Raw genomic sequence first — 27,101 nt, 5'->3', positions numbered from 1 at the left:
GAACATTATTATTTAACGTTTTTAGTGTGTACTCTCATATTTGATATTTTAAAACAGATCCTTCATTGACTACTGATTATTAGGTTTTAAACTAACATGGTGTTTTAATAAGGCATCATTTGTACCATTGAAGTAGTACAACGTAACATAACATATCAGTTGGTAATGTTTTAGTTATACATCTATTTCTAGTTGTGTGTTTTAGTTAAAATATGCATATGAGTTTTTTCTTACTGAAAAGCAGCAGCTTGTCGACCAACACCAGGAGCCTCATTAAGTTTCCATAAGACCCTCTACACAAAAGATGAGACCTTTCAAGACACGGCGTATGCATCCTCTCGTGGGTCACGGCACAGACCTTTGTGCTGCAGGTCTGGGTTTGGACAGAAAGTGAATGGGCTGATCTAAACTCTAATGTGCATGTAAGAACATATATATCCCAGGAGCATGGTACACATGGTACACTGCATTTGTCTTGCAGCATGCACAAGAGGCTATTTAAACAAGAGTAACGATTGTCCCCAAATCTGGACAAACCTTACGGAAAACATTTGCTTGATATAGTCGGATATGTTGGTTTAATAAAGCAATAAGCTAAAGTGCTTTAAGCCTCCTCCCACTGAGAGTCAGATATAGACAACTGCTGTGCGTGGCCTGTCGAAGTTTGGAGAAGTCTCTGAACAGATCTGAAAAGTGCCTGAAGGATGACTTCATCTGAAGACTTCATTTGAAACACTTGAATTTTTCATCAAGCTGAGCACACTGGTCTTCAGTATGAAGAATGCTTATAACAAGTGCTGAGTGTCAAAGCTCTCATTAGACTGAAGACTTTGGATGTTTTCTATGTAATGTTTTTTTTAATTATGACAAATAAAACTTTTTTTTAATCTTTGCTGTTGATCACTCAATTCTTTCAAAGAATTACAACATAATGAACTGAACAAAAAACAAAAACACAGAAAAAGAAAGAAAACATGGAAAACCTTTTTCAATCAATAATCAGTTTTGATATAAATGATCAGAAATGTACAAAGGACCACAAAGACATTTCATCTTCTCCTGGCGAGTTTGCTGGGGTTATACCTAAAAGACACAAAAGTTTGAGGTCAAGCTTTAACATTTGACAAGGTTCATTCCTCAATGTCCTTAGATGCATTTTGAACTAGCTCCGAAAAGGCCACATTAAGTGCCGTAAAAGACAGACAATGTTTGAACAGTTTAAAGCCCACGTCTGGACGCTTCCAAAAAAGGAGTGTTGTCTTAGTGGCCGTGTCTGTTCCCCGGCTACGCATGACTGACTGAGCATGACTCAGAGATCAAACAGCGCGCTTCGACACACACAAAATCAATATCTGACCGTCTCCTTTCTGCTTAGTCAAAGAAAACAGCAGCGGGCGCTTACATCACTTCAGTTACCACGGCGACACCGCTGTGACGGAAGCGCAGCTGTGATGTGATTGGACCAAACGAGCTCCACAGCCATCATTTTATTCACAATAATATCGCCTTCACTTAGATACAGTGACCAAAGCTTGACTCTGACACGTTTACAAACCTTTCACCAGAAAACTGTTAAACTGTCCACCCTACATAACTACTTTGCAGTGATTCTATATTTTTGGGATGTTTATTATTTCATTTCCTTTTCTGACAGTTAGAATTTCCATAACCATCACTGTGCAACCATACTGTACCAATGGGCCATGAACGAGTCCTGGTTCTATATCTGCTCAGAAAATGGGACTCTTCCTCTGGTGTAAAACTATAATTAACCTCTAAACCCCCGCCTGAACTGAGCACATTTTCTCCAATTTAGCTTTACCCAAATCTAAAAACTTATTGACTTATTGTCAAAATAGCAATAAATAGGTGGCATAAAAGAGCAACAGTAAGTCAATAAACAAACAGCAAAAACAAGACTAAAGAGTGATGAAAAAGCAACAAAATAGCCACAAAAATGTGACGTAATGTGACGACAATGTGACAAAAAAGCCACGAAAAACTGTCAAAAGAGCAACAAAAAAAGCACTGAAAAAGGCTTGGTTAAAGTGGGGGGTAAGAGGTCACTGAATGAGGGTATTAGGCACTAACTAAAAATAAGAAAAAACACCAAAGTCAATAGGTTTTTACAGCTTCAAATTTCATCCAAACAGCAGCTCTGGGAGGTTATTCTGACATCCTGCAAACAAATCCAAGCAGAAACTCCCCAAAAACTCACAACTTTAATGGATTTAAGAATTTTGAAGCTGCTCAAAGAAGGTCCTATGGTAAAATATAACTTGACCCATTGAGATGTTTTTGATTGAAATAGGATTTGATTTCAGTAAATATGACCTCCCAATGCTGCAAATTCAACAAATGACCATCTTCAGTTAATTGCAAGCTTTAATAAAATGTATTGAAACAAAGAGTTGCAAAATAATTTGGAAAATTAAAATACTGTTTTCACTGGGAGATTTTTTTAACCACATTTAAATGATCCTCTACCAGTTAAAGACTTGAATATGATGCCGACTCTCATTTGAGTTGACAGTTTAGGAAATCTCGTGCCGCCGCCGAGAGAAAGGCAGCGAGGATTCAATGTAATTTGAGTTTAGAATTATCGGGCCTAATTATTGGCAGAATTTTTTTCGATCAGTTTATCGGGGATGGCGCCAAAATGCCGACAAATTATCGGCGGCCGATATTATCGTGCATCCCTACTTCTTATAGAAACTTCTCACCTAAAGAGATCGTCTCCTACGCTTTCATCTCGCCGGTTCTGAAGCTCCTCCTGAAACATACAGAAGATCATGTCAAGTTTTGTTACAGTGATTTAACTTTGACATAAAAACAAAGAAACAAAGAAACAAGTCAAATCTTTTCAATGGCCAAAACTTTGAAATGGAGGTGCCGACATTTTAAAACACAATTTTAGTTAGGAGACCACTGAAATTGTTGCTTTTACTGTGATCTCTTCTCACACACACGTATGCATTTAGGCAATAATGGTGTGATTTTTTAAACAGTAAATTATTGCACAACCCTGGTCCAATAGATTGGAATACGTTTACAGCTGTATATCTATATCTATTATTCTTTTGCAGTGTGATGTAAAAAAGCGTCTGTCACAATGTAAACAATATTTCATATAGAAAGTACCTCTGCAGCGTCTTTGAGCCACTCATCCAAATCCGAGTTTCTGCCTCTGTTATGCGCCAGGAGATCCCCCCCTCTGATCACAGGCGCCGCACCGCGCATTTGGACCTTTGAATTGAAACAGTAAGTACATATACAAGTACACTAAATGCATTTAAACAGACAATAACGCTTTGTGAATCTTTGAAATGAAGTCTCGGAGTAAATTTAACCTGGAAGACTCAATGCTTACTGATATTTTTTTCCATTTTCCTCCATTTATTCATTTTTTGACCCAATTCTTCCCATATTTTGCCACAATTTCCCCCAATTAAATCCCCATAATTTTTTGCTCATTTTTTTCTTACTAGTGTTTTCCCTATTTGCCGCCATTCTCCCAATTTTTTCCCAAATTATCCCCCATTTCTTGACATTTGAGATGAACCCGATATTGTAAATTTGCAGATTATTGTTCTCTTTTCTGATTCTAGATGACAAATATTTTAGTAGGTATCGGAAAAAGTATTGTTCAGGTCGCTATCGAAAACAAAGTATCGTTAAATTACTGGTATGGATAAAAACGTAACGGTACCCAGCCCCACCTCTGCCTGACATCCTTAACACTCGTCTAACCTGCTCATTCATATTCAGTTCATAATGTCTTCTGCCGAGGTCCAAGCGCCAAAACTCTTATTCATGCCAATAAGGCTTTCTAATTGCTGCTTATGTTCCTGTCCGAGTCTCCAGGTTGAATTGGATTTGTGTAGCACTTTGTTGACTGACCTTACGGAAACACTTGAAGTTTTTCGTGAAGCCGTTGCTCTGTTTGTTTTGAGACGCTTTCGCTCTCGTCGCTGGTTCTGTCACTTTAAGGTCTCTGAACTCCACCAGCAACAAGTTCTTGGGCACCGCGTCGTCCATCTTTGATTCCTCGAAGAATCAAAAACTTTATTATAGCACCTTTCACAGAAAACATTACAAAGTGCTTCACAAGACTCAAAAACAAGAGGTTACAGAAAAATGTACATAGAAAGAGTTCTCGTCCGAACAGCCGTGTCTTCAGCTGTTTTTTAAAAGAATCAACAGAGTCTGCAATTTAGGAGCAACAGCTTCAAAGGACAAGTCTCCTCTGGTTTTAAAGCGGGTCCTCCAGCAGGTCAGACACGTATTTGGGAGCCTGACCGTGCAACGCTCTTAAAGTCAAAACTAAAATCTTGAATTCAACTTGAAATTTTATGGGGAGCCAGAGCAGAGAGTTTAAAATGGGAGTGATGTGTGACCGACTGCTAGATCCTGTTGAAACCCGCGCTGCAGCATTTTGAACCATTTGAAGATGATTCAAAGCAGATTTGTTAAAATGAGTAAAAAGGGAGTTAGAATAACGAGACGAGATAAAGGCAATTCAAGATCGGAGTTGGATCAAACTGGCCTTAGTTTTACCCAAATCTAAAAGCTTCTTGAAGTAAATGTCAGAAAAGCCACAAAAATGAAACAAAAACACAACAAAAAAAAGTGACAAAAGATTGACAAGAAAATGAAAAAAAAAGCAACAAGAGTGACAAAAAAGTGACGAAACCACATAAAAAAGAGTCAAAAAAACCCAAAGAAAAAGACACAAAAAAGTGACAAAAGACAAAAAACAAAACAAAAGAAATGGACAAAAATGCGCCGACAAAGCAGTAAAAACTTAGTATCATTTTTGTAGGTCTTAGCTTTAAATGAGTGTTTAGATTTGGGTAAAGCCAAACCGGAGAAAATGCACTCGGTTCAGGTGGAGGGTTAAAAGTGGGTTCACAGAGACCATGATAGAAGCTATAGCAATTGCTTTTGACATAGAGCAAGTCAAATAATTTACCATATGACACGACTTACTTTAACCTCCTGTTTGACAGTAGCCGCTGGTTTTACAGGAGCCTCAGTCGCTGCTGCTTTAAGGAGCTCCAAATCCTACAGGACGTAATAAAAAATGGATTACATAAAACCATTGTTAAATCAAAAGTAAAAACCCTCAAAGCTCACCTCTATATAATCGTCATCATCATATAAAGGCGCTTTGCTTGGCTTCTTCACACCAGACGGGTTCACCGCTGGTTTCGAGTTGCTTGGTCTTGTATTTGTTTTGTCTGTTGTACTTTCTGAACGCTCAAATGTATCGATATGAACAGATACATTTTGTTCTTTGATTGCGACTCTTGGGCTGGACGGTTTCTTCAGATCCACCTGCTGACTTTTCCTGCTGTTTCTTTCATCTTGCTCCGTCTGAAGTCGCCGTCTCTTAATGGAGGCCTCAGACTCCGCAGCTGAAATCTGACGGCCTGAATCGCTCACCTTCGACTGGCTCTGGCTCCTCGGAGGCGGCTCATTGAAACAGTCCATAGGTTCAGACATTAAGGACTCTAATTCGTCCAGTTCGATCTCTTCCTCCATCCCCTTCCTCTTCTGACCCTGTGCGCTGGTTTGAGCCTCAGCCGCCCCCCGGGAGTTCTGGGACGCTTCAGTGAGTCCTTTTTCTGTGTCTTTATCCAGTCTTGGAGGCTGTGAGTTTGCTGAAGTGGCAGGCCGTTTTGGTTGCGAGAACTCAGCTGAAGTGTCATCGTCTAATTGCCTTGAAGTAAAAAAAAAAAAAATACAAAAAAGGAGTTAGATAGAAACAATGTGACATTTGACTGAAGTTTTAGACCAGGGATCCCATTTGGAGAGGGGCCAAAAATGCAAACAGAGTTGGCCGGGGGCAGCTACAGCCTTTATTTATAGTAAATTATGATTTACCAACTTTTTTATATGCAATAATATACTTTAAAGCAGAACTAAGTAACTAATGCCCCTAGAGGCCATAACCACCACTGCAGGTGTCGTAGCATGTTATGGTTTTTTACTCATTCATTGTCCGTAAGAGTAAATACTACACTGACAGAAAAGACAAAGGGAGAGAGGGATATTGTGCATCCAATTACACAATGGAGATAATTTTTTTCACTCGAACTTGCCTGTAAATGCTGTTTAAGTGGCGCTAGCCCTCAGTTAGCCTGTAAGCTTCTTCTTCGTGATTCCATTAGTGTGTATTGGGGCCTCCGGGACACCGGGGGAGATGAAAGACCCCCCAATCATCCCAGTAACAGTTGTATTACCCCCAGAGGGACTAGGAAAGGATTTATAAAGGTAAACAAGTTACTTAGTACTGCTTTAACCTCTTTGCCAGTTCAGCTTTACCTAAATCTAAAAGCTTAACGACAGAAGAGCAACAGTGTAACGCCTCATTTGAAAGCCAAGACCTACAAAAGTGTCACATTGTTGCCACGTTTTTGTCACATTTTTCTTGCCTTTTCATCCTCGATTTTTATGTGTTTTTTTTAAGCTTTTAGATTTGGGTAATACCAAACTAGAGAAAATGTGCTGGGTTCAGGTGGGGGTTAAGAGGTTAAGCTTCCGGGGGTTTTCATTAGGCCAACTATTGACTGTGCAGATTTTTTATAATTAATAAAAGTTTAATTAATGTGGTAGTAATTATTGATGCAGTGACCTGCACAGTGTCACTACAGGTGCTTTAGGTTCAGGGCATCAGTGATCGTTCTCCACAGTCACCAGTGTCCACACAGTTTCATCACGTGCTTCTTGTGAGCTTTATGTCACTCTAGGAGAGACGGAGAGACAGAGAAAAGGCTGCGTTCCTGAACTCCTCACTTCACTGTTGTGGCCTGACGCTTTTATATTTAGATTATGATGCTCGCTTTGCAATGTCATGCGGCTCTCTCTTCCAGCACATGATTAGCTGAACAAAGAAAGCTTCACTCCTCACATTCTGACAGTCTCCCACCTGTTTCAGCAACTCCTGCTCAGTCACAGGCCTGAAGTCGTTTCTCTGTTGACAAATGTCTATCGTTGTTAGAGAATAAAATGAAATTGCTATTTATCATACTGGGTCAGGCTGTGAATTCGTACTATTCCTGTGAGAAAAGTATGATAAACAGCAATTTAATTTTATTCTCTAACAACAATCGTCTGCAGAAGTGCCGCATCTCCCTTCCCTCTGCTGCCGTTTACTCAGAACCACAGAGCTACATCCAGCGCATCGGCCCTATCCATGGTAGTAGTTCAGTGTTTAATGAAATGTATTGGTTAACCACTTATAATCTAAAGAAATAATTTCGCGAATCAACAAAAATGACCTTATATTTTGTGTCTATGACGCCTCTTATAGGCAGATTTGATCATGTTTTATACCAGGTCTGGGTGAATACTCGATTCTGATTGGCTGGTGGGTGTGGGTTAAAAAGTGAGTCCAGGACATGCGTACCTCACCTCTCGACCTCTTGTCTAGTCTAATCCTTTCATCACAAAGTAAAAAGGTTTTCCATAGTTCACTACAACCGCACCTTTTTCTTTTTTTGTCCACTGTTTTTGAAACACCTGCACATCAAAGAGGAGGGGAGTGGGGAGGGGCGGGGCTTACAGGGAGATCATGTGAAAATCAGGAAGTGAAACTACTGGATATTTTGTTTCAGCTGTTTTGATCAATTTTGAATTTTCTAACCAGCAAAGTGTAAGATGGTGAAAAAGATGTGTTTGACTTTATAACCGAACATCTGCAAAAAGCATAACACCCCTCTTTTAAGCGATTCCTCTGACAATATGTGTTAATCTACCAAACACCTCAATAAAGCAATACAATACAGTACAATACAGTACCTCAACCCCATGAACTGCTACCTTAACGTGGTGGGGTTGTTTGAGTGCCCGAATGATCCGAGGAGCTATGTTGTCTGGGGCTTTATGCCCCTGGTAGGGTCTCCCATGGCAAACAGGTCCGAGGTGACGGGTCAGACGAAGAGCAGTTCAGAAGACCCCCATGGACGTACACTATACAAGGACCGTGACGTTGCCCGGCATGGCGCAGCCGGGGCCCCACCCTGGAGCCAGACCTGGGGTTGGGGCCCGAACGCGAGCGTCTGGTGGCCGGGTCTCTGCCCACGGGGCCCGGCCGGGCCCAGCCCGAAGGGACGACGTGGGCCCGCCCTCCTGTGGACCCACCACCCGCAGAGGGATCCGTAGGGGTCGGGTGCGGAGAGGACTGGGTGGCAGTCAGAGGCAGGTGCCTCGACGACCTGGTCCGCATGCACAGCTTCTGGCGTTCGGGACATGGAACGTCACCTCGCTGGGGGGGAAGGAGCCTGAGCTTGTGCGGGAGGTGGAGAGATACCGACTAGATATAGTCGGGCTCACCTCCACGCACAGCTTGGGTTCCGGATCCCAACTCCTGGAGAGAGGCTGGACTCTCCATTTTTCTGGAGTTGCCCGCGGGGAGAGGCGGCGGGCTGGGGTGGGTTTGCTTATATCCCCCCAGCTCAGCCGCCACGTGTTGGAGTTCACCCCGGTGGACGAGAGGGTCGCGTCCCTACGCCTTCGGGTCGGGGACAGGTCTCTCACCGTTGTTTCGGCCTACGGGCCCAACATCGGTGCAGAGTACCCGGCCTTCTTGGAGTCCCTGGGAGGGGTACTAGATAGTGCTCCGACTGGGGACTCCATTGTTCTGCTGGGGGACTTCAACGCCCATGTGGGTAACGACAGTGAGACCTGGGAGGGGGTGATTGGGAAGAACGGCCTCCCCGATCTGAACCCGAGTGGTGTTCTGTTGTTGGACTTCTGTGCTAGTCACAGTTTGTCCATAACGAACACCATGTTCGAGCACAAGGGTGTCCATAAGTGCACGTGGCACCAGGACACCCTAGGCAGGAGGTCGATGATCGACTTTGTAGTTGTGTCGTCTGACCTCCGGCCGCGTGTCTCGGACACTCGGGTGAAGAGAGGGGCGGAGCTGTCAACCGATCACCACCTGGTGGTGAGCTGGATCCGCTGGCAGGGGAGGAAGCCGGTCAGACCTGGCAGGCCCAAACGTGTTGTGAGGGTCTGCTGGGAACGTCTGGTGGATCCCTCTGTCAGTGGGGTCTTCAACTCCCACCTCCGGAAGAGCTTCACCCAGATTCCGGGGGAGGCGGGGGACATGGAGTCAGAGTGGACTCTGTTCTCCTCCTCCATTGTCGATGCGGCTGCTTGTAGTTGTGGCCGTAAGGTCTCTGGTGCCTGTCGCGGCGGCAATCCCCGAACCCGGTGGTGGCGCCCGGAAGTAAGGGATGCCGTCAAGCTGAAGAAGGAGTCCTACCTGGCCTTGTTGGCTTGTGGGACTCCTGAGGCAGCTGAGAGGTACCGGCAGGCCAAGCGTGCTGCAGCTCGTGCGGTCGCAGAGGCTAAAACTCGGGTCTGGGAGGAGTTCGGGGAGGCCATGGAGGAAGACTATCGGTCGGCCTCGAAGAGATTCTGGCAAACCATCCGGCGCCTCAGGAGGGGGAAGCAGTGCTTCACCAACACTGTTTACAGTGCGGGTGGGGGGCTGCTGACCTCGACTGGGGATGTCGTCGGGCGGTGGAAGGAGTACTTCGAGGACCTCCTCAATCCCGTCGTCACGTCTTCCAATGAGGAAGCAGAGGCTGGGGACTCGGAGGTGGGCTCGCCCATCACCGGGGCTGAAGTCACCAAGGTGGTGAGAAAGCTCCTTGGTGGCAGGGCTCCGGGGGTGGATGAGATTCGCCCTGAGTACCTTAAGTCTCTGGATGTTGTAGGACTGTCTTGGCTGACACGTCTCTGCAACATCGCGTGGCGGTCGGGGACAGTGCCTCTGGATTGGCAGACCAGGGTGGTGGTCCCTCTCTTTAAAAAGGGGGATCGGAGGGTGTGTTCCAATTACAGAGGAATCACCCTCCTTAGCCTCCCCGGTAAGGTCTATTCCGGGGTGCTGGAGAGGAGGATCCGGCCGATAGTTGAACCTCGGATCCAGGAGGAACAATGCGGTTTTCGTCCTGGTCGTGGCACACTGGACCAACTCTATACCCTTCATCGGGTACTCGAGGGTTCGTGGGAGTTCGCCCAACCAGTCCACATGTGTTTTGTGGATCTGGAGAAAGCGTTCGACCGCGTCCCTCGTGGTGCCCTGTGGGGGGTGCTCCGGGAGTATGGGGTCCGGGGCCCTCTGTTAAGGGCTGTCCGTTCCCTGTATGACCGCAGCAGGAGCTTGGTTCGCATTGCCGGCAGTAAGTCAGACCTGTTCCCGGTGCATGTTGGTCTCCGCCAGGGCTGCCCTTTGTCACCGGTTCTGTTCATTACTTTTATGGACAGAATTTCTAGGCGCAGCCAGGGGCCGGAGGGTGTCCGGTTTGGGAGCCTCAGAGTCTCATCTCTGCTGTTTGCGGACGATGTTGTTCTGATGGCTTCAACGAACCAGGACCTTCAGCACGCACTGGGGCGGTTTGCAGCCGAGTGTGTAGCGGCCGGGATGAGGATCAGCACCTCCAAATCCGAGGCCATGGTTCTCCACCGGAAAAAGGTGGCTTCCCCTCTTCAGGTCGGTGGGGAGTCCTTACCTCAAGTGGAGGAGTTCAAGTATCTTGGGGTCTTGTTCACGAGTGAGGGACGGATGGAGCGTGAGATCGATAGACGGATCGGTGCGGCGTCAACAGTGATGCGGTCGCTGTATCGGTCTGTCGTGGTGAAGAGGGAGCTGAGTCGGGGGGCAAAGCTCTCGATTTACCGATCGATCTACGTTCCCACCCTCACCTATGGTCATGAGATTTGGGTAATGACCGAAAGGACAAGATCGCGAATACAAGCGGCCGAAATGAGTTTCCTTCGCAGGGTGGCTGGGCGCACCCTCCGAGATCGGGTGAGGAGCTCAGTTACCCGGGAGGAGCTCGGAGTAGAGTCGCTGCTCCTTCACGTCGAAAGGAGCCAGCTGAGGTGGCTCGGGCATCTGTTTCGGATGCCTCCTGGTCGCCTCCCGCGGGAGGTGTTCCAGGCATGTCCTAGTGGGACAAGGCCTCGTGGAAGGCCCAGGACACGGTGGTGGGACTATGTCTCCGAGCTGGCCTGGTGTCGCCTCGGGGTCCCCCCAGAACAGCTGGAGGAGGTGTGTGTGGATCGGGAAGTTTGGGCATCTCTGCTGAGACTGCTGCCCCCGCGACCCGGCCCCGGATAAAGCGGAAGAAAATGGATGGATGGATGGAATACAGTACCTCTTCTTGGTGACGGGCTGAAAGAAACTGGTCAGAGATGACTGTTTTTGGGGAGACGACTTCAGTCTCTGAGGGGACTGCTTCTGTGAGAAAGTCTTTGAGCTGCTATAGGGTTTAGCAAAGAGAGGAGTGCCACTGGTTTGCTCTTCTGAAAAATAAGAGTGGATTTCAAGTGTTTAGAACATGTTTAATTACTTTATTCATGTTATTAGAACAAAAAGTGCAGGGAAAACCTATCCAAAGACAACTTAACTTCACACATAGTACCTGTCAGCTTGGACTCCTCTACTGTGCGTTTTGACTCCATTTGCTCCACAGCGTTGAGCGACGACCTCTGGGATTCAGCCACGACGTACTGGGACTCTGACTTCTTTTCTGCTCCAACATTTGGCACAGAATGTTTAAATTTCTGTCTTTTTTCTGGGGTCTCTCCTACAGACGTGACTCCAGAAACGTCGCGGGCATCCAGCCTGACGAGGAGAAAAACAGCCCCGTGAGTTTTGATTTCTGACGTGTGTAATGACATGTCGTTGTCGTCGTACTGTTGTGATGGCTCCGTGTTGACAGCGTAGGCCGTGACGTTCAGAGACGGCGGCGGCAACACCGTCTCATCCACCGCAGCGCTCTGGGACAGGGACGCACTCGGGATCCTGGCCTTTACTTTAGACACAGACTCTGAACGACATGTGAAAGAAATTAATGTAAACCTTTGTGTCGCATCTGTAGGGAAATTATCCAGAGCGTGAAATCCTAAAGCAGCTCAACAACGAACATAAGAAACATAACGCAAGATGAAGTAAACTACGCATTGGGTGGAGTCGGGTATCGGTCTGACCTGTTATTAAGGCGGCATGAAGATAAAATAAAATAAAGTCATTTTATCTGTGATATGGCGATTCTTAACCTCTTTCCCTCCACCGCAATCGAGGTGGAGGGAATTTTTTCCAGTTTGGCTTTAACCACATCTAAAAGCTTCTTGAAAAAAGTGTCAAAGTAGCAACAAAAACGGGACAAAACAACGATGAAAACACAACAAAAAAGCTTCCTAAAAATTAGATTAAAAAAGGGTCAAAAAAGGGATTAGAAAGAAACAAAAGTGGCAAAAAGTGATTAAAAAAAAAGGTGATAAAAAAACCCAAAATTCTGAAAAACAAAAATGCAACAAAACAAAAACACAAAAAAAGAATAAAGAAGCATAAAAGCATAATAAAAATGGGACAAATGCAACAAAAAAGCAACAAACGTGGCAAAAAAGTGATGAAAAAGCAACAAAAATCAACAAAAAGTGAACGCCGCAAGAACGAGAGAATAAATCTTCAGATCAGTTTTGTAGGTCTTCGCTGTAAGCCTGTAAACTCCAGTCTATAAGCTTTTGGATTCGGGTAAAGCCGAATTGAGAAAATGTGCTTGGTTAGGGCCAAGGTTAAAATAATACGAATAATTAGAACGGATCTCATTTGTGCCCGGAGCCAGATCTTTTTTGGGGTTATTTGACTCTAATGTGCAGTGACAAAACACATAAACAGCAGAGAGCTCAAAATACCAGGGAAACTTTAGCACTAAACTTTTTTGGCATAGCTGTTGTTTAGAATTGTAGCACTCTGGAGCTGATCCACCTGTGAAAATCAGGGAAGAAGGAAATCCAGTGATGGAAAAACCTGGTCATTCAGGATGTTCAGGTTTTCATTATTTGGCCACAGAGTGTTGCTGAACCTAAACCTGACCAACTGCAGCAGCTCCAGATCAAAACAATTACTTAACCTCTTAACCGCCACCTGAGAGAAAATGCACTTGGTTCAGCCGGGGGTTAAATCCATGTGGTGACTCTTCTTTTTGGTCGGGCAGTGTATTTATTAAAACAGTTGTACGTTTAGACGTTGTTAAAAGTGAGACTTTAGTTCTTGAAACGAATGAGTCTCAAATATTTGATTCCCATAAATATCACCGCCAAATTGTATAATCAAAGGAACTTTCTTTTTTATGTACTAAACAATATAAAATAAAATAGAAACATAAAACTAGAAATGCAATGGCTGCGCCATTGCGATTGACTGCGGAATTGCGGGAAGCGAATGCAGAAATTGCATAAACTGTTCAAATTGCATAAATTGCTTAATTTGCATAAACTGGTAAAATGCATAAAATGTTCAAATTGCATGAATTTGTTATATGCGAAAATCCCTATTAAATTGCATTATAGTGCTTTAAAATGCATAAACTGAACATAAACATAAATTCCATAAAGTGGTTAATTTGCATAATCTATTTTGCATAAACCGGTAAAATGCATAAAATGTCATGTTGCATAAACTGTATAAACTGCATAAAGTGGTAAAATGCATGAATGGGTTCATTTGCATAAATTATGTAAATTGCATAAACTCTTTAAAATGCATAAATCCTAAATGGCATAAACTCTTAAGTTGCATAAACGGTTCAAAATGCATAAAGTGGTTAATTTGCATAAATTGTTAATATTGCATAAACTTTTATATTCCATAAACTGGTCAAACTGTTGAAAGTGCTTGATTGGCAGAAGCTGCACAAATGGCTGAAAGTCCTGGAGTCTCCCCATTGGCTGGATTCCCCCATACACACCAATGCAAAGATTTCAAACTCGTATAAAAAAAACTGGAAAACTGCAAAAGGCCAATTTTTTCTCAAAACCCACAAGTTGCATAAGCTGAACATGCACAAAGTGCAGAAATTGCATAAAATGCAGAAAAAAGTGCAGAAAAGCATGGATTTGCGGCAGCCCCATTATAAGTCAATGGGAAAAATCTCCGACATTTTGGCCGATTGCGGAAAAACCGTAAGTTGCAGAAGTCCCAAAAGTAATAGCACCCTTCTCCTCAACATGCGGAACATTTTGATGCATAACTTGCATAAATTGCACAAAGCATGAAGGCGCTGAAAGCTCTAGAAAATCGGGAAAAAGATGGAAGAGGAATAATAATAAAGAACATGAAAACCAATAATTGACTGCGGAAGAATTCCGCAGTCAATTAGTCAAAATAAACAAAAGGGAAACAGTCTCACCTCCATCTGTCAAATGTGAAGAATTGCAGTGTTTCTCACAGGAAGCATAAATGGCAGCTAAGCCAATTTCTGACTCAGTGATTATCCTTAAACCTTTCCTGTGAAGACACACATCACACAGTTACTTCCTTTTGTTAATTAATCAAAGAAAGAATATGGATATAAATATTTTTGGGTAAAGCTTCCCTCACATTTCAACAATACTCTTCACAGATTTGACCCACTCCACAGCAGAGGACGACATCACAGGTTGGGAGCTTCCAGTCACAGCATCCACAACACAGGTCTGAGCAGACTCCAGCACGTCCCGCGGCAAAGAGCCCTCCTCCAGGAGTCTGCACGCGCCCCCTCCGAAACTGACAGCAGCACTCAGGCGTTTCATCTGTCAAACACACAGACCTTTATAGGCGACAGTATGAAAACTTTGATATTAGGGCGAGTGTTTTCTGTTCACAGTTTCAACATCATCATAAACAGGTCGCATTCAAGTGGCCTCACAATATTCAAAATAGGGCCCAACTCGTATGGCTTTTTGGGGTCCGATGCCGAGGGGGTTGGCATGGCCGATAGCCGATATAGAGGCCGATACTTTATGTAATTTATTTTGATTTCAAATAGCCTATGGTTAAACATGTATTATTATAATAAAGGTTTCAGTTATGCAAGTGTATAGAAATATATCTAATAGAGGTCGACCGATGTGTGTTTTTCTAAGGCCGATGCCGATTATAGGGGATTTTGATTGGCCGTTGGAGTTGGTTGCATCGGTGAACCCAAGCTTTTCACATAGGTGCACAGGGACATAATTAGGTACACCACTTAATTTGTTAAAGGGACTATAGAGAGATTAAAAATGTTAAAATTTTGTATTTTCCTCCCCCCACATGCTCCAGCAATGTCCTAATGTGCAGAATGAGCCCAGACCTGTTCACCACAACTGCCTCTACAATCCTGCACGGTCACTCACAAAGTTGTTACTTCGGGTCCAAATTGCCGTTATGCACGAGCTTAATATAGAAGCTGCAGTTACACGTATGACCTGAGGTGGCAGTAGTGAGGATAAAATGGCCAACTTGCATCTAGTCCCTTTAAACCATACATTTTACATAAACTTAAATATCATGTGAGCTTGTCAGTCTGGAGTCATGCAAGGATGTGACCAAAACAAAAAGAACAAAGCATCACCTGTTTGGCATTAAGAAAAACAAAGGTCTTCCCGTCAAAAAGCTGTTTGCGTCTTTGGATCACCCCAACGTCAACCTCTTCTTTGTTTAAGCTGGGTTCATCTATTTCAGGCAAAAACCTAAAAACAAAGACAACATTTATTTGACAGTGCTGCTCATGTTCACAGGATGCTCATTGTTACATGTGACCTTTTTTAAATACACAACATGTACCTCTGTGCATCAGGAGGAGGTGATTTGTTTTGGATGGCAGAGCGAAGAGAGGAGAAAAAGTCTGGTTTCACAATCGGACGACCGCACAGTAGGGCGCAAATCGTCTATTGGACAAAACAAACTCAATGTAACTAATAAAAACATCAATCCGCATCTGTTTGGATACAGTCTAATTTATTACCACAAACAAAAACACTTTACCAAATAAATCATGACTCAATAGGACTAAATAGGGACTCTATTGTACACTATAACCAGGACTTAGCATGTGCTGAATAATTACTAATTGCTTAAACAAGTAGGACTAAAGCAGGACTAGATCAGACCTAAACCAGTCTAAACTAGGACTTAAACTCTCTTTGTTTGACCTTGATGGTGACTTTAACAGTGGACATGACCAGGTGGGTGCAGTCCTGGGTCCAGGAGCTGACCAGCGTCCCACCCATGTGCTGCAGGGCCTGAGAGAGCGACGCCTTTCCATCGTTGTCCAGACAGGAAGAGCAAACCACAAGCTTCTCGACACTGAAGCCAGAAACACAAATATTCAGATGTCAAGACACAAGAGCCTCTATCAGTGTGTGGACTGTGAGCTTCCAAAATGTATAATGAGGCTGAACTGATCTCTATCCCCATAGACGTAAAACTGCAGACTGAAATGAACATCTTTAATAGAAGTATGAAGCAGTGGCTAAAGTGAGGCCAGAGCAGCTCTCATGGTAATGTTGACATGTGGAACGTAAATCGTGGATGAGTAATCAATCCTTATATTATTAATTGACTGCTGTGTCAGAGGTCTCAGGGCTGTATAAGGCTCGCAAGACCATTTGATCAGGCCCCCAAGGTACTTTACATATTTAATATAGTATAGATAAGGGTCACGTGATGTGCTGCATCATGGCGACTGCTAAGAAAAGGAGGGTGGATCTAGAATGCCGCATGTTCTAGGAAAAATGTACACATTATTTTTTCTTTGTCAAAGTGTGCCTAGTATGTGGCGAGGGGCTGGCAGTGAAGAAGAAGGCAAATCTCGAGTGCCATTACACCTTGAAACATGCAAAACTCCACCGGTTGAAAGGTCAAATGCTTATGGATATAATGAATTCTCTTCATCTGAGTTTGGGTGCCCCACAAGCAGCTTTCACAAGACTGACCCAAACTTGGAAAACCAGCTTCGAGTAGCATCATCATCACTGCCAGCTGACATCGCCTCGCCTCAACGAAGATAAACAAGTCCAGCCATCGCATTAGGTGAGTCTGACATGCATACAAATTATGATCCTCCATATAATCAGTCCTACCTCAACATTGTACGAAGAATGTACTAAGAACTAGAATGTATGTCGCTAAATTATAAGGACCTTTATGTGAAAAAGGTTCCCCACCCCTGCTTTATATCAATAAAATGACCAGTATCTTGCTCTGTTAATCCACTCAGACTACAAAATAAGGTTAAAGAAAAACTTCAGACAGAAAGCCGAACATTGGATCTTCTTGTTGTAAAGCACCAACCACTCCGCCACCAGACCACATCTGAACAACGAACATTTTTCCCTTTGACATCAGACTAAACGTCACAGGTCTTACAGGATGATCTGAAACTCCCTGCCCAGTACAGACACTCCACGGGTTCATCTTACCTGAACTTGCTGTTAAAGACTCCAAATGTTATGTTGCCCCTTGACGTTAGGTTGACGGAAGTGTTTACTGCCACGCGCTGATCATTGACGAAACAACCATACTTCGAAGAATCTTTCAGTGTTAGTGTCTAAAAGCAAAAAACAAAAACATGATTGAAGCATCCAGAGTCTGGAATTAGACAATATCAAACTGCTAACAAACTAAAGTGACAGCAGATACAAATTATATAATAATAATAATAATAATAATGCATTGGTTTTATATAGCACTTTTCTGGACACTCAAAGACGCTTTACATTGCATCATTCATTCACTCCATACCCGGTGGTGGTAAGCTACTATTGTAGCCACAGCTGCCCTGGGGTAGACTGACGGACGCGAGGCAACCAGTCTGCGCCATCGGCCCCTCCGACCACCACCAACCACTCACTCACACACTACATTCGCTAGGCTTCCTGGTGTTACTAAACAGTCTCCCATCCAAGTACCGACCAGGCCCTTCCCTGCTTAGCTTCCAAGGTCTGACGGGATTGGGCATAGCAAAGGCTAAGGTTATCCTAGGAAAATACTGGGCACATAATACTATTTTAAAATGTATGATTATTATTTACATTTGAGAAATAAGGGGAGCATGTACACTTGGTGCTGATTAGGCATGGGACAACAAGCTCAACAGCTCCACCTCCTGTTCAAAAAGAGGTACAAAATAGATTCTACTGTATGAATACTTTTCTGGGAGGTGGAACTGATAGTAATAGGTGACATTGGCAAAGTTAACCTCTTAGCCTTAACCAAGCGCATTTTCTCCAGTTCATCTTTACCCAAATCTAAAAACTTAAAGACTATAGGCCACAGTAACGCCTGATTTTAAAGAGTTTTCCTCGTGTTGTCGTCACTTTTTTAATTGTATTTTTGTTGCTTTTTGTCAATTTTTAGACTTTTTTTTTAGACTTTTTGTCATTATCTTTGTAGCTTTTTGTGTCATTTTTTGACATTTTAAAACAATATTTTTAATGCTTTTTTGTCACTTTTTTGTCTCATTTTTGTTATGTTTTCATCCTTATTTACGTCTCGTTTTTGTCTCTACTTTGAAGCTTTTAGATTTGGGTAAAGCCGAACTGGAGAAAATGTGCACGTTTCAGATGGGGGTTAAGAGGTTATGTTGTTGATCACTTTTGAAACTCAAATCAGTAACAAAACAAAACGTGTACAAAATTACTTCTCTGTAATTTACACCCTGCATCTCATGTGGGATATTCTGGGTGAAAAACACAACTAAAACAATGGACTGGTTTGCAGGGACAGCCCCAGGACCTCTGACCTCTCGTGCCTCACCTGTTCAGTGGCGCTGAGGCGCGCGTGAGCCCGGCTGATGGACTGGTCATCGTTGAGAAGGATGTCACAGTTCTTTCTGCCCACCACATACTCTTTACCGGACAGGAGATAGTGGGTTTCTCCTGAGAATGATATGCATGACATGAGAACTGCAAGTAAATGTTATCGCCCATCTTTACTTAGAAGATGAAGGTTGAAACTGAAAGTAAAATCGAAGGCGGCTTGTCTAAAGTAGCATCAACTTTAGGTGTGAACTCTCACTCTTACAGATTTTGTTGCAATAGTGTGACGTCTACGTTGACAGTCATTTATATTTTGAGCTTTAGCGCTTATTAAAACATAAATAAATCTCGCATTCTTTCGTGCAAGAAAAGTTACCTCCAGGAAGCAGAGGGGTCAAAATCCACATGTTACTGTAGCAGTATCTGTTTAAGTAAAGCCGGAAAAATGTCCCTTTTTTCCCTACATTGTTTAAAATACCAACTTTTTCAACTAAATGTCCGCAGTGTGGACATTGGCCACAGCGCGCCACAGTGACGTCTAAACTACGCGCCGCTGGAAAAACTTCAAAATAAAAGTGAGTAGTAGTGAGGTTTTTTCACAGTCTACCGTGAGTTTTACACTTTTTCATATGAAATCTTGCTACATTTGTGTCTTGACTATTTCACACACAAACCAGTTTGCAACACCCCCCTTAAATATCCCGTAAGTATTTTTGCTTTTATTTTATTTTGGTACTCATCATCAGCTATGGTCAATTTCCTGTTTAAGATACTGCGCCTACTGCGCCATATAATTAAATCACTGCACACCTTAATTTTGAAAGAACTATTTCCTGCTACTACTACCATGGATCTCTGTGACCATGTGTCGCAGGCTGGTGGATACAGTTCGCTGTATTTGCCAGCCATGTGGTGATCGCACTGTACACCTTGCTCGGCCTGGAGAGACCTGAAATCCGACCTTGTATTACAAATAAAAACAGGCCAAACGAAAGAGTGAGGTAAAGACAATGATTTGATGAGATAATAAATCTATATTCCCTTTTATGGAGGTTTTGCTAGATCTGAGTTAACAAAACTATTTTAATATTTGTAAATTCAATCTGCAAGTATATCATTGGACATGAAGGAAAACATATAAAATCAAACAAGCCAACATTTATTAAGCTTTGATTGATCGAACATGAAACAAGACCAGACTGCTTTCCAAAGAATATCATGATGGCCACATTGCCAAATACTTTTGATAGTTTAATACAAAATTAAAGCATTCTCAAACCATAATTAAGTCATGCTGCTATAATAAATAAATAAATGCATTGGTCAAATAAACATGACATATTGAGGTTAGAATAACGGGTCCTTGTCTGATTTCCAGGTCTGTCCCGGGGCTGTCCTGAGTCGCCCTCGTCCCCACAGACAGGGCAGTTTGTGGTTGGCCCTCATCACCGCGACACTTGTGCAGGTGTCTGGCTGTCGGATGATCTCGCACCAGTCTGGGTAGTCTACAGGCTTCGGTCCCCTGTGGAGGAGAGGACAGTGTGATCAGGGTAGGCACCGTTAATTTTTGCCAACTACTAACACAAGTGGCTCAGAGTTTGTCTAAAATTAATGTTATTTGCTGGTCAACTGAAAACATGAAGAGCATTTAGTGATAATAATGCATAGCCCTATATATATCCTTACATCTCCTACAGGGCCGTCCTCTGGTTATATTATAATAATCTTTCTTGCATTGTGCTGCTCCCCCGCTGTATCATCACATCACCATTTTGCAATTTTTTGATACATTGAACTAATATGTCTTTCTGTGGTGGTTTTTTGTGTGTGGGGAATGAATGTGGTATTTTTTTCCTTTTCTTTTCTCATTTTTAACCTCTTAATCCCTGCCTTAAAGGGATAGGCCACCATGTTTAAATACTGAGATATGTTCTTCCCTGAGCTTAGATGAGACGTCTGGTCTTTACGTGTGCGCTCAGTCACGCAAAAAGACCGCATATGTTGTTAGCATTTAGCCTCTTCTCATGGAGTCAAGTCGAAGTGATCCTAAGGTATTATTATTACGCCTTACAATATAGTTCCCCTTTTTATTCGCTTAAAAAAATCGACATGTTTAATTTTGTGTGACTATACTTGGATCGTGTAAACACTCACGTAACCGTATTTAAATAAGGAAAGCGTGGAAGAGCTTGGTAGCTTCAAACTTCACCATTGTTTGGCCCCATAGAGGAGAGGAGGAGAGGCTAAATGAACATGTTCGGTGTTTTGGCGTAAAGACCTGACAGGTACGCATCAACTCGTCTAAGCTCAGGTAAGAATATATCTTAGTATTTACAAAATGGTGGCCTATTCCTTTAACTGAGCTCATTTTCTTCCGTTTCGGCGTTAACCAGCTTCTCGACTGGTGCTTGTAGCCTATAGGCCAGGGCAACACCTCATTAGAAAAGCTAAGACCTACAAACTGATTTTTCCTCGCATTGTCGCCGCATTGCCATCACTTTTTTGTCGCCTGTTTTGTTGCTATTTTGAAGCTTTTATATTTTGTCGAACTAGAGAAAATGTTCTCGGTTCAGTCTGGGGTTAAGAGTTTCACTTCAGGACAGTTTAGTTGGATAAATCTAAATCTAAACATATGGCCTAAATTCGAGTCTGACCTGCTTGTCAGCTAGAAATCCCCGTCACATCTAAATCTGTAGTGATTTCCTACATTCAAAATCAATGTAAGAAGCTAATTTTGGACCAGGGACCTCATAAAGACACACTAGGTGGTGCTACACATTCACTGTACATATCAAAATGTATTCTATTTTTTACCACTAGTCTTTCTTGAATCAATTGAAATCATTTTTTAATATCATATTTATTCTAACTGTGATATTTTACATGTTGTTATGTCAAACCCTGGTACGACGGTCATTATCTACATGTTATGATGAACTCACTGGTCACAGCAGCCCACTCCAAAAGGCTCCATACAGACGCACTGGAAACAGTCACTTGTCATCCAGCTCTCACCCACGGTATAAACTTGCTCCATGTATTCACAGCTGCCTAAATGATCAAATATATAAGAGCATCATCAGCAGAAAATCATGCTGAGAACTGGCATAAATGAAGCAAAATCATATGTGTCCGAAAAGTTAAATTTTCATTAAGAAAGATGCGAAAACACTTCCCCACCGTTCATGTTATGGGGAAACCTTTCATGAATACTGAATGTATTAGTTGTAAATAATAATCACTTTTAATACCTAATAAATGAAGGTAATTAGGATTATTATTAACCTTTTAACCCCCCGCTGAACCGAGCATATGTTCTCCAGTTTGGCTTAACCCGAATCTAAAAGCTTCAACTTCAAAATAGGGATGAAAACACAACATAAAAGCAACAAAAAAGTGATGAAAACACAACATAAAAGCAAGGAAAAAGCAACAAAATTAGACAAAAACATTGTGACAACAAAGTTACAATCACTTTTATAGGTCTTAGCTTTCAAATGAAGTTTCTCTAGAGTTGAGAAGCTTCATGAACTGGAGAACACGCACTCGGTTAAGGTGGAGGTAACGTGGTTTGTTTTCCCCTCAATGTCACAGCCTTGAGTCATTAAGAGAAACAGCTCATTCACGATGTATGAAACTTTTCTTTTTTTTTTTTACCTTTTGTGTTAAAAAAGCACTCTCCGCTGCTGTAGACGCAAAGACAGGGAACACCGAAGCTCAGCACCACCGCCAGTGACGACAGAAGCACTCCTTTTACTGCGCTGGCCATGTCTAAAATACACACCATTGTCAAGTATTGTTCCCCCAAGAAAATGAAAGATAAGAAATACTGCATTACCTGTTTCAGTGATCCTGGTATTTTATAGTGGTGTATGATTCCTCCTGACGTCATTCACCTTCGTAAAGGTTGTATTCTGGACTGATCGTCCTTTTATATACACTCCAACTATCTCTCCATCTACTCTCTCTTATGACTTATTTGTCCGCCTCCTTTTGTTAATTAACACTGGGTTTAATACTGCCATCATCGTCACCGCTTCACTTACCCCCACAGAGTATACAGTGTGCAGTATTTCAGATAACATTTGTCCCGACCCCATGGGGGGCGGCGGGCGACCCCATCAGATAGTTCTTGTCACAGCATTCGAGGGGGAGGGCGCTGACCACCGGCCTTTTGTCCAAGCGCAGGTGAGTAAACAGCGGCCTTCTGACATTTATAACATCAGCAATATACATTCTTTCACAATGGATTACCTGCCTCCATCTGACCCCGTTCTCTGTGTCCTCTTTCTCAAACCATGTGACCTTTTGCAAAATGCTCTTTGTTTTTTCTCTATAAGCTGAGCATCTTTCAGTGTGCTCAACTCCTCCTCTGTAAAAGCACCATACAGTTTATAATGCAGACTTAGCACACCGTATTATCAATAATATACAAACATGATTGTACAATAATTATGGTAGCGAGTTCGATTGTCGGACCAAGTGAACCTCTCTGAACCGAACCTGCTTACATCATCAGTGACATCAGCTGGAGGCAGGAAGTGATTAGGAGAAATAAGATTTAGCTAAAAACTAAAACTAGTGAAAAAAAAAACTACAACAAAAAAATGTGGTCCTGTTTGTGGATTAAGGTGCAAGAGCAAGAGGAATGATAAAGATGATAAAATAAGGTTTATCTGATATTTCCAACACAGTTAGACATTTATTTATTGTTACTATGACAACAGCTACAATGGAAATAGATAGGAATCTAGCTTCCTGCCTACAAACGCCTACAAAGGGTCTTTTCACCTTATTCCGTCCCGCCCACCTTTGCCTCTTGTTGCTTTGTCTCGGCACTTCCATTGTCCTGACACTTCAAGTCGAAAATATTTTCCGCTCAAATCTGATGTAAAAAGTTCAATGTTCATTTGCACCAACATGTCAACTCTGCACCGTTTCTCTGCGCGGCCTAAAATCGGCTTTGTTTTCGTGTAGTAACTGATTTTATCTGGACTTCTCCAGTCCCATGTAAACAGATAAGGGAAAAGGGGCGGGCACAATTCATGGCGGCGCCCACGCGAACTTCTGGAATAAGGTGACATTTTCTGATAGCATCACTTTAACCTCTTAACCTCCAGCTGAACCGAGCACATTTTCCCTGGTTTGGCTTTACCCAAATCTAACAGCTTCTTGAAAAAAGCGTCAAAATAGTGACAAGAACGAGGACTACTAAACCTAGACTAAGCCAGGACTAAACCTGAACTAAACCTGGACTAAACCTGAACTAAACCTGGACTAAGCAGGGACTAAACCTGAACTAAACCTGGACTAAACCTGGACTAAGCAGGGACTAAACCTGAACTAAACCTGGACTAAACCTGGACTAAGCTGGGACTAAACCTGGACTAAGCAGGGCTCAGTGTGTTGAGCTGAGAGGAGAAACACATCACTGTCAGATATCATGTGCACATTGTGTATAATAGAGGCTGTGTATTTGAATTTAGGAGCCAAAACTTATTTTTAGAGTAAAAAAAACAATGACAGGATTCAGTTAATTTCATTACTTTCAAATCACAGTAATAGATTCAATAAAGGCTTAATAATCCTCATATAACTATGAATTAACCCCGTATGTTCCGGACCTTTAATTCAGACTCGTTTAACTCGTGACCCCTGAACTATGGCCATCATTATAACTCAGTCATGCAAATCCATGCACATTATTTAATTTTACATTCCTCGTTCATTAGGATAATTATAGAAAACTATGCCTCACATCATTAGAAAGACTCAAAAATTACACTAATTCCCATCTTTATGGATCACTGATTTTTATTTGCTTCAAAGCCAGGAAGGGCGTGTCTCTCTTTGCATTTTGTGGCCTTATTTGCTTATTGTCAGAGCTGCATTGTTCACATTTAGGTTTATTTAAATGCCATCCTCAAAAGCAAACACACAAAGAGCTTCCCTTTTAAAAATAAAGTTTGAAATGTGTCTTAAGACATAGTGGTGGCCCTTGTTAACTGTGATTATTGGTGATACAAAACAATATACAATGCTTTTGAGGGATATAGTTGATATTTTAAAGAAATAAATAGTGTGATTTATTCCAAAACAACAAAACTAAATGGAGAAAAAGTGTTTTAAATAGACAATTTTTCACGAAATACTGGCTGTACTTTCAATAATATCTCACAGTGTTAGTGGCATTGATGCTAAAGTAATTGCTTGTTTGTACATAAAACTGCAAACTCCTAATGAGAGACTGTTACATAATACATGATTATAAAGTACAAATAGGACAAATGCAAGAACAACTCGTATTCATTATAGAACTGCTTAACAGAATAATGATCAATGGACATATATAATTGGTATTTTATTCACGCGTATTTGCTCCAACAAGCATTTCTAGTACTTTAAGCTGTAACAAATAAAAGTAGTGCACGTCAGCGTTCGAATAAAGTTCTTGAGATTCAGAGCAGGTCGGTCAGGTTTGTCTCATTTGTTTATAGGTCAAATTACAAGGAAGCAAATTGTCATGTGTACAGTATAACAGGAAAAATAGTCACTTACTGCACATCACTCACACTGCTCAGTGAAGTATACATTTGTATGAAGGGCCAGGGGTCAGTGCAATCAACTGGGTGCATTTAAAGGGCGGTTTAAATGTTCTCCACAACTTTATTTAGGCTTGGAACCTTAAAGCCAGCTCTGTCTCACAATAAAATGTTCATTTTTGAGGTTTTACTCTCATTGAATGATTAAACTTGCAGAACTCTCTCTGTGTATGTGTGCCGAGTTAACAAGATCAACATGGTTTCACCATCAACAACTGGTCTGAGAACTGCATTTGGCCGCACTTTGGGAACCCCTGGGCTACTCTATCCCCCTCTGCTTTTTGTTTTCATGTGTCATGTTTTCATGTGACTCACTGGAGGCACGAAGCACTGTTTTCTCATATTCCAAGCATATAATCTTTAGCGTAAGGCAGGGGTGTCCAAAGTGCAGCCCGGGGTCCAAATGCGGCCCTCAGACCAATTTTTGGTGGCCCTCAGCCTTCTTGATGGTCCTTTTATTATTTGAAATTCAATAATTCTACACAATTCTAGCAACTCACATTGTACTGTGAGACAGAGCTGGCATGAAGGTTTTAAGCATAAATAAAGGTGTGGGAATAGTTGAAGGTTTCGCGGCACTAACCACCGATCTATGGCCCTTCACCTCGTGTACGCTTCAATATGCGGCCCCCATGAAGAAAGTTTTGACACCCTTGGCATAAGGTATGGTATGGTACTTTGTTGTCCCTCAATGAGGAGGCTTGTCACGGTGCTGCTTCACATGCATCCACAGAGAAGGCGTGTAGAATAAAACATCAAGACAAATGCAGCAAGGAAAAGTTAAAAATAAAAATAATAACATTTTTCCACCCAAAATTAAGTTTAAACTGAACTGACTCAGAAATACAGCAAATTGGTCTCATTGAATTAAAAAGGCCCAGACATGACGCAAACTGTTACACTGAGCCCAGGTAAAGTTGTTGTTTGAGTTTTTAGGCCAATATCTAAATTCTTGACTCCCATCTATGCAGTCGAGATGCTATGCTGTGAGCGGCTCACCTCTCTTCAGACCTGACTTTACTGGGAGTGGGGCGTCTCCAGCTTGTCTCCATGGAGATGTTGACTAAAGGCTGCCACATGTGACATTTTAGATAGGGGTTAGGTCCTTATCCCAATCCAGTCTTTCAATACACAGAACAAAGATAACATTTTCTCTGTCTAGATGGTCATTAGGAGTATATATTGTATTGCTGGCAACATTATAATCTAAAATGTTACGCAGTGTGCCTTTTATATGAAAAAAAAAAAGTTGATCATGTTCACAGATTTATAATGAAGACACAATATTTTAATGTATTTCTATGAATAATTGTTCTATAACATCTTCACAAATGACTTTATCCATCAGGAAAATTAGCCGGTCGAAGCCGAAAAGGTTGAAAATGGTCATTAGTGAAAAAGGAACCACTAACTTAGTGCGTCACCATGGTTAGTCTCACCAAGTGATGTCACTGAAAACCATCAGTAGGTCGCAGATGCCAGTGTCGGCCTCTATAGAAATATGTTTGATATTTAGTTGACATGAGTTCAAGAACAACCGAATATCAAACATATCAGACAGTGACCGACCAATCAGAGCGTCCGCTGCAGCGTTTAGGTGAGGAACCTGCAGCAGAGGAGGGAAACACAAAGAGTTAAACAATACTCATAGAATAAAACGGAAAGTGTAGGATGTAATGTCACACATCCATATAAAGAGGGAGATGTCTGCTCTGAGACTTTAAGGGAGGGAGTGACTCACACAGGCTGAATCTGGTCAATGACCTTAAGGGGAGACAAAGGGAAATAGGAAGCCAAAGAAAAGGTAGGGTTCATTGTAGAGGACACTGTTGTTCAAAATGCCCCTAAGCAGGGGAAAACAGACTCACCGGGTCCTGATATCCACTGTCCACACAAAAAATACACAAACAC

At 42.4% G+C, this 27,101-nt stretch overlaps 2 protein-coding genes across 3 annotated transcripts; both read right to left on the bottom strand.

Moving 5' to 3' along the window:
- Positions 1 to 993: 993 nt before the first annotated feature.
- Positions 994 to 19,106, bottom strand: nbn (nibrin). Its single transcript, XM_079560862.1, has 17 exons — positions 18,965 to 19,106; positions 18,587 to 18,708; positions 17,251 to 17,378; positions 15,982 to 16,135; positions 15,614 to 15,717; positions 15,402 to 15,519; positions 14,408 to 14,598; positions 14,217 to 14,314; positions 11,720 to 11,852; positions 11,445 to 11,647; positions 11,178 to 11,325; positions 5,137 to 5,722; positions 4,990 to 5,064; positions 3,901 to 4,047; positions 3,142 to 3,246; positions 2,724 to 2,773; positions 994 to 1,083 (listed from the first exon to the last, which is right to left on the bottom strand). Exons 1-17 carry the CDS (start codon positions 18,993 to 18,995, stop codon positions 1,050 to 1,052), a joined length of 2,427 nt encoding a protein of 808 aa, XP_079416988.1. The 5' UTR covers positions 18,996 to 19,106; the 3' UTR covers positions 994 to 1,049.
- Positions 19,107 to 19,861: 755 nt separating this feature from the next.
- On the bottom strand, positions 19,862 to 22,730 carry LOC306966194 (prostate-associated microseminoprotein-like). Of its 2 annotated transcripts, XM_079560867.1 has the most exons (4): positions 22,427 to 22,730; positions 22,246 to 22,359; positions 21,531 to 21,639; positions 19,863 to 20,110 (listed from the first exon to the last, which is right to left on the bottom strand). In XM_079560867.1, the coding sequence occupies exons 2-4, from the start codon at positions 22,355 to 22,357 to the stop codon at positions 19,936 to 19,938; spliced, it is 396 nt and encodes a 131-aa protein (XP_079416993.1). In that variant the 5' UTR covers positions 22,358 to 22,359; positions 22,427 to 22,730; the 3' UTR covers positions 19,863 to 19,935. The 2 variants fall into 2 exon arrangements, with proteins under 2 accessions (XP_079416992.1, XP_079416993.1); XM_079560866.1 differs by lacking the exon at positions 22,427 to 22,730 and having other exon boundaries at positions 19,862 to 20,110; positions 22,246 to 22,405.
- Positions 22,731 to 27,101: the final 4,371 nt, after the last annotated feature.

This window comes from Gobius niger (genome assembly GCF_951799975.1).
Source record: "Gobius niger genome assembly, chromosome: 8".
In the NCBI taxonomy this organism is placed as follows: Eukaryota; Metazoa; Chordata; class Actinopteri; order Gobiiformes; family Gobiidae; genus Gobius; species Gobius niger.
This window is presented reverse-complemented; position numbering and strand designations above follow the sequence as displayed.